Genomic DNA, 6,946 nt, shown 5'->3' with positions numbered 1-6,946 from the left:
TGAAGTGCCTAGGTGCCCACGAACAGATGAATAGATAAAGGAAATGTGGCTGTGGGATAAGACACCATGACCAGAGCAACTTACAAAGGAAAGTGTGCTATTGGGCTTACAGTTCCAGAGGGCTAAAGTCCGTGGTGGTAGAGCAAACCCGTGGCAGCAGGAACAGCTGAGAGTTCACATCCCAAACCACAAGCAGGAGGCAGAGAGCACACTGGGAATAGCATGAATCTTCTGAAACCTCAAAGCTCACCCCAGTGACACACATCTTCTATCAAGGCCACAACTCTTAATCCTTCCCAAACAGTTTCACCAATGGGGCTCCAATATATGAGCCTATGGGGCCCGGTCTCATTCAAACCATCACCCTAATGGGTGTGCGCAATGGAATTTTATTCAACTATGCAGAGGAATGAAATTATGCCATTTTCTAGAAAATGGATGGAACTGAAGATTATTACGTTAAGTGAAATGGGCCAGACTCAGAAAGACAAATGCCTCGTTTTTTTCATATGCATAATCTAGATTTCAATACAAACATGAGAGTACATATGTATGATATGAACATAGGAAGACGATGAGAGGGAAGGAAAAGGCCTAAAGGAGGGCAGAGAGACAAACAAGACAGAGTCCTCCCCAGTGAGGGTGGGAGAGAAAAATAAAACAGTGCATGTTTTCTCTCTTATGGAATCTGGAGTTGACTTTCTTCCTATCTTCCTGTCTATGTATCCTATGTACTTATCTGGTGTCTATCTACATACGCAACAAGAAAGCACTGGGGAGAGAGAAGTAGGCAATGAGGTGGGAGGAAGGAGAGGAGAGGATAGTAGAAGGGTACACATATTATAAGGGTATGAAAAAATATGTTATATATACATCATATATATCACACAGATCTATATATATCAAATATAATATATTATGATATATGTGATATGTCACATATCATTGTAGTGTATGTTATATGTCATATGTATATGTTATATACTATAATGAACCCTATTATCTTTTTTGCTAATTTTAATAATTTAGAAGGCTGGGTACAGGCAAGGGGTAGCTACTAAGGTCAGAGGCACAAGCAGTGGCCAGGGAGAACATGTTGGGCCTGGAATGCCAAGCTGGAGCTACACTTTTACATTACATCAAGCAATGGAGGGTTTAGGCCAAAGAATGTGGCACTGAGTTCATGTTCCGTTTCATTCCCCAAAGAAATTACAAAGCTCAACACACCCATTTCTCCCTCCCAGATCTCTCTGAGTGCCAGACCTGTGTTTCCCACCACCCATCAGGCCCCTTTATCTGGATGTCCTGGTCCTTCCCATGAGTTTCTTACGTTTTGGTAAATGGGACCATCTTTCTGCGTACATACCAAGGACGCGATGGGTGTTGTTTCTTTCCCCTTGGAGAGGTTGGGACCTGGCAAATCGCCCCCCAGTAACTGTAACCCAACATCACATTCATTAATCCAGACTGGTTAAGTGTTCAACTGACATTTGGAAAGGAATGAACAAGCCTGTGGTCCCGTAACAAGCTGGCTCCCAGATAGCACTGGTTTATAGATTAATATCATTCTCTTTCAAGTTTACATCTAGGCATGAATTCAAAGGTAATAAGATGTCATTAGTAAGGGATCTTTGTTTTATTGCTTAAGGTATTTATTTTGCAAAGGTGTGTTGAGTAATAGTTCTCTAGGGCAGTTTTGTCAAACCGTGGTTCCAATTATCCATACTTGGGTAACACTCCACCCACACTTAAGAATTAAATAGAATTTACTTCACAATGGTCATGATTTGATCATTATTAGTAGTTCAGAAGAGTTCACAAGGTGATTTTTCTGTGCTATATGGAGTTGACTGTAATGGCTCCATGGGGCAAAATTGACATGTGGGTCGGTCTGGGGAAATTCAAGAACGTATCCCTCAAACGTCTCAAGCTTTGGCAGGAATAGCCAGAGGCTGAGGCTGAACTGGGCCACTCTTTCTTTGTCGTCTCAGGATCTCTTTATGGTCCTCCCAGAATGCTGGTTGTTGTAAGACCAACTAGCTAGCCCTGAAATAATTACACAGAAACTGTATTCATTTAATCACTGCCTGGCCCATTAGCTCTAGCTCCTTATTGGCTAACTCTCACATCTTGATTAACCCATTTCTATTAAATCTGTGTAGCATCACATGACTGTGGCTTACTGGGAGAGAGTCAGCATGTCTGGCCTGGCGGCTGGCTCCACGGTGACTCTCTGCCTGCCTTCTTCCTCCCAGCATTCTGTTCTGTCTACTCCGCCCATCTAAGGACTGCCCTATCAAAAGGCCAAGACAGTTTCTTTATTCAACCAATGAAAGCAAAACACAAGCAGAAGAACCTCCTACATCAGTTGGTTGTTCATCATCTCCTCCTCCTTCTTCTCTGCCTCCTCTTCCTCTTCCCTGTCTTCTTCTTTTTCCTCCTACCTATAGTTATACAACAAAAATTCAGATAATAGGAAACTTATTACGCCCATATACAACAGAATACAGTTTTAGCTATGCACACAGATTTTGTTTGTTGGATTTATAATAAGATAACTTTGATTTTCAGGAGTGATAGGCAAGAGACAGGAAGACTCCTAAGCCTAAACATAGAAAGCTGCATGATGTCACTTCTGTGTGGTCTGTTATTCAAGAGAATGACATCAAGGTTACCTGCCCTTTTGAGATTCAAGGGAAGGGGACACAGAGAGAGTTGCCTCTCCACAGCCAAGCAAATTGAGCACTAATGCTGTGTTTAATCTCACAAGTGTGACTTTAGTCAAATTAGCCTTTTGATCCTGTGTGAAACAGCTGCAATTGTTCTCATACTAAATGTTCATGAAGACATTTAAATCTAGTTAATGACGTTTTTATTGTTATGTGGGTTTAAAGGTCAGAGGACAATTTGTGTTTTGTTTGTTTGTTTTTTGCTTCTTTCAAAACAAGGTTTTTTTGTATAACTGCTCTGGTTGTTTTGGAACATGGCTTTGTAAACCAGGCTAGCCTTGAACTCATAGAGTTCCACCTGCCTCTGTCTCCGTAGTGCTGGGATTAAAGGCATATGCCACCACTGCCCAGCTTGGAGAGCAACTTTTATGAGTTCTCTTCTACTTCTCTGTGGGTGCTTGGGCTCAAACTCAGGTTGTCAGGCTTCTGTGACAAGAGCTTTATCTACTGAGCCACCTCGCTACCTAAACTGTTTTTTTATTATTAAAGATTCATTTTATTTTTTAGTTATGTGTGTATCTGTGCATCCTATATGCCACACATTGTATGCAGGTGTCTATGGAGGCCAGAAAAGGGTGTCAGGTCTCCTGGAGCTAGAGTTGTAAGTGGCTGTGAGCTACCATACAATGTGGGTGCTGGGAACCAAAGTTGGGTAGCTTAGAAGAACAGGAGGTGCTCTTACCTGCTGAGCTACCTCTCCAGGCCCCCTAAAGTTTTTTTTTAATCAATGAATTGTGGTTTTGTTTGTTAAATAGTTATCATATTACAATTGCCTCTCTCTCTCTAAAAATGCAATCTCATTATGTTGCCTAGACTGGTTTCCAAATCCTGAGAAAGTGGTCCTCATTTCAGCCTCTTGAGTACAGTGATTAATTCATCCTTTTAAACAGTAAGATTTAGGGGCTGATGAGATGATTATTTAGTGGTTAAGGGCACTTGCAGAGGACCAGGGATAGTTTTCCAGCACCTACATGGTGGCTCACAATCATCCATAACTCCAGTTCCAGGGGATTCAGCATCTTCTTCAGGCCTCTGCAGGTAGCAGGTACGCATGTTGTGAGGTACTCACCAGAGAAGACCACTCAGACACAGGTTCAAGCCAATAGAAAGTTTTTATTAATTGTCCAGCAACTACTCCGGGTGTTCAGGACCCCAGTGTAGCTCAGAACCTTTCTTACAGTAAGCTTTAAACACACAAAGACGCATCCTGGGTTGACATAACCAAGTTAGCAAAAGCAGTTAGCCAGAGGCAGAACTACAGAACCAAAAGGCAAAGTTAGTACATTTATGGACTTCCCCAGAGCTATGGATTTTGATGGGTTAGGTCTTTGTTCTGGTCTCGGTAGGTGTCGTACCTACATGCTAGCTTCCGCACAGGCCTAAATGGTTCTTCTATCATGGTGTCAGTTGTGCTAAGGTCTGGGAGTGAATACAGGCACGTGGGGGCACATTTGTACATGCAGGACAGCAGGACAGCCAGGGAAAAACAGAAACAAAATAAAAAACAAACAAAGAAACCAAAATAATGGTGGCGTTTCTCTGACTGATGACTGGCTAAGGCTTATGATGGTGAGATTAGAGGAGCTTAGGGTAGGGTGTTCAGAAATGTTCTGTGTGGTTTTCTTTTCCCTCAACAGTTCTGTAACATTTCAAAGTAAGATGCTTTACAAAGCAAATTTGATCAGCCGTGATGTAGGAAAGGCTGAATATGTTTTCAGTCTCTAAAGAAAATCCTGTTTATAAAATAATTTATTAGAAGAGCTCATCAAAGCACACACCAAAAGGATAAGAAAAAGAGCCGCGAAGGAGCACTGCAAACTCTTGCTCCCTGGCTCACTCAGCTTGCCCTTTTATACCTCCCAGGACCACCTGCCCAGAGGTGGCACTACACACAGTGGGCTAGCCCCTCCCACATCCACTGTCAATTATGAAAGTGATTCACGGACTTGCTTGCAGGCCAATCTGATGAAGAGTTTACCGGATAGTTTTATGTCAACTTGACACAAGCTGAAGATGGTTGAGAGGAGCGAACTTCAATTAAGGAAATGCCCCCAAAAGATTGGGCTGTAGGCAAGCCTGTAGGGCATTTTCTTAATTAGTTATTGATGGGGGAGGGTCCCAGCCCCTTATGGGTGGTGCTGTTTCTGGCCTGGTGGTCCTGGGTTCTATAAGAAAGTAGGCTGAGCAAGCCATAGGGAGCATCAGCTCCTGCCTGTTTCAGTTCCTGCCCTGACTTCCTTCAATGAACCCTTTCCTCCCCAACTTGCTTTTTGGTCATGGTGTTTCATCATAGCACTAGTAATCGTAAGACAGAGGGCATTTCCTCAAATTGACATTTCCTCTTCTCAGATGATTCTAGCTTGTGCAAGTTGACATAAAAGCAACCAGCACAACATTCATTTTTTTAAACCCATCACCTTCATTTATTTATTTACTTATTTATTTATTTTTTATGTATGCAATATTCTGTCTATATCTATGCTGTCTGCCAGAAGAAGGCACCAGACCCCATTACACATGGTTGCAAGCCACCATGTGGTTGCTGGGAATTGAACTCAGGACCTTTGGTAGAGCAGGCAATGCTCTTAACCTCTGAGCCATCTCTCCAGCCTCCAGCACAACATTCTTGATCTTGATTTTTCTTCCTTCCTTCCTTCCTTCCTTCCTTCCTTCCTTCCTTCCTTCCTGCCTGCCTGCCTGCCTGCCTGCCTGCCTGCCTGCCTTCCTTCCTTCCTTCCTTCCTTCCTTCCTTCCTTCTTCCTTCCTTTCTCGCTCCCTTCCTCCTTCCCACCCTCTCTTTCTCTCTTTTTTCTCTCTCACCCTTCCCCACCCCTCCCCCTCTTTCTTCTCTCTCTTTTTCTTCTTTTTGAGACAAGGTCTGTATGTAGTCCAGGTAGAACTGGAACTCAGTCTTCTTCCCAAAGCCTCCCAAGTGTAATATTTCTGATGTGCCAGGTACTTGTGAGTTTTCTCCATATTATTCCCTGATTCTTTAGTTTTCCCTAAGTGAAAAAAATGCATCATTTTAATGTAGTCAATGAGGCATCGCGCCGAAGGACTTTACTGATATCCATAGACACTCAAGTGGGCAGACTTTTGGACAGCTTTGCCCCCTTCACCTCTGAGTCATACACCATAGTTTGTTCCTTTTCCTTCTTTTCTTTCTTCCTTTCTCACTCCACTTCTGTAGTCCTAAGGATCAAACTTATGGTCTTGTTCGTGCCAAGCAAGCCCTCTGCCAACTGAGCTTAACCCCTAGTTCCTCTGTACCATCTTTTTCACTTCATGTTCCATTCCCATCCCCAGTGCTCAGTTGTCTGCTTTCTAATTATTCTCTGTAGGAATGGCTCTATCATTCACTTCCTTGAAATCTCCTATGCTGTCCAGGTTGGCTTTGAATTTTCCCTTCAGTGTTCTGAGTAACTGAGGCTGTAGGCATAGGCTATAATCCCTAGCTTGCCGTTTGCTTCTGTTGGAACCAAATTCTCGTGTGACTCATAAAATTGTGTGAATCTAAAAACCAGAGTGATGAGAAACCTCCTTCAGCCAATGACCTTTAAGAGCCTGGACCAGGCTCTTTCGGCCATCTTCCCGCGCCGCCACAATGGTGAGCATGAACGTCCTGGCTGATGCTCTCAAAAGCATCAACAATGCAGAGAAGAGAGGCAAACACCAGGTCCTCATCAAGCCCTGCTCCAAAGTCATTGTTCGGTTCCTAACCGTGATGATGAAGCAGGGTTACATTGGTAAATTTGAAATCATTGATGAACACAGAGCTGGGAAGATCATTGTGAACCTCACAGGCAGGTTGAACAAGTGTGGAGTGATAAGCTCTAGATTTGATGTGCAACTCAAAGACCTAGAAAAATGGCAGAACAACCTGCTCCCATCCTGTCAGTTTGGCGTCGTTGTACTGACCACCTCAGCTGGCATCATGGACCATGAAGAGGTAAGACGAAAGCACACAGAAGGGAAAATTTTGGGATTCTTTTTCTAGAGATGTAAAACATAAATAAAAGGTCTTTATGGACTGTGCTCGGGGTCAGTCCTTTTGAACCTTTCCAGCAGAATAGCAAATGTCTGGCTCCGCTGGCTGTGCTGACTGGTGACATTTCTTTTGAAGCTACTAAGAAAGTCCTGTGATCATGCCCTTACTTGAGTCCTGGTTGGTGTTTCAGCCGCTGTGGTTGCAGTCCAGTGGTGTTCAGCTGTGAGAC

General features: G+C 43.3%; 1 protein-coding gene across 1 annotated transcript; it reads left to right on the top strand.

The window, feature by feature from the left end:
• The first annotated feature begins 6,321 nt into the window (after positions 1-6,321).
• LOC126511486 (40S ribosomal protein S15a-like) lies at positions 6,322-6,726 on the top strand. Its single transcript, XM_050158651.1, has one exon. It carries the CDS (start codon positions 6,334-6,336, stop codon positions 6,724-6,726), a length of 393 nt encoding a protein of 130 aa, XP_050014608.1. The 5' UTR covers positions 6,322-6,333.
• The last annotated feature ends 220 nt before the right edge of the window (positions 6,727-6,946 follow it).

This window comes from Alexandromys fortis, unplaced genomic scaffold (genome assembly GCF_014885135.2).
Source record: "Alexandromys fortis isolate MF-2015 unplaced genomic scaffold, M_Fortis_MF-2015_v1.1 scaffold_99, whole genome shotgun sequence".
Taxonomy (NCBI): Eukaryota; Metazoa; Chordata; class Mammalia; order Rodentia; family Cricetidae; genus Alexandromys; species Alexandromys fortis.
This window is presented reverse-complemented; position numbering and strand designations above follow the sequence as displayed.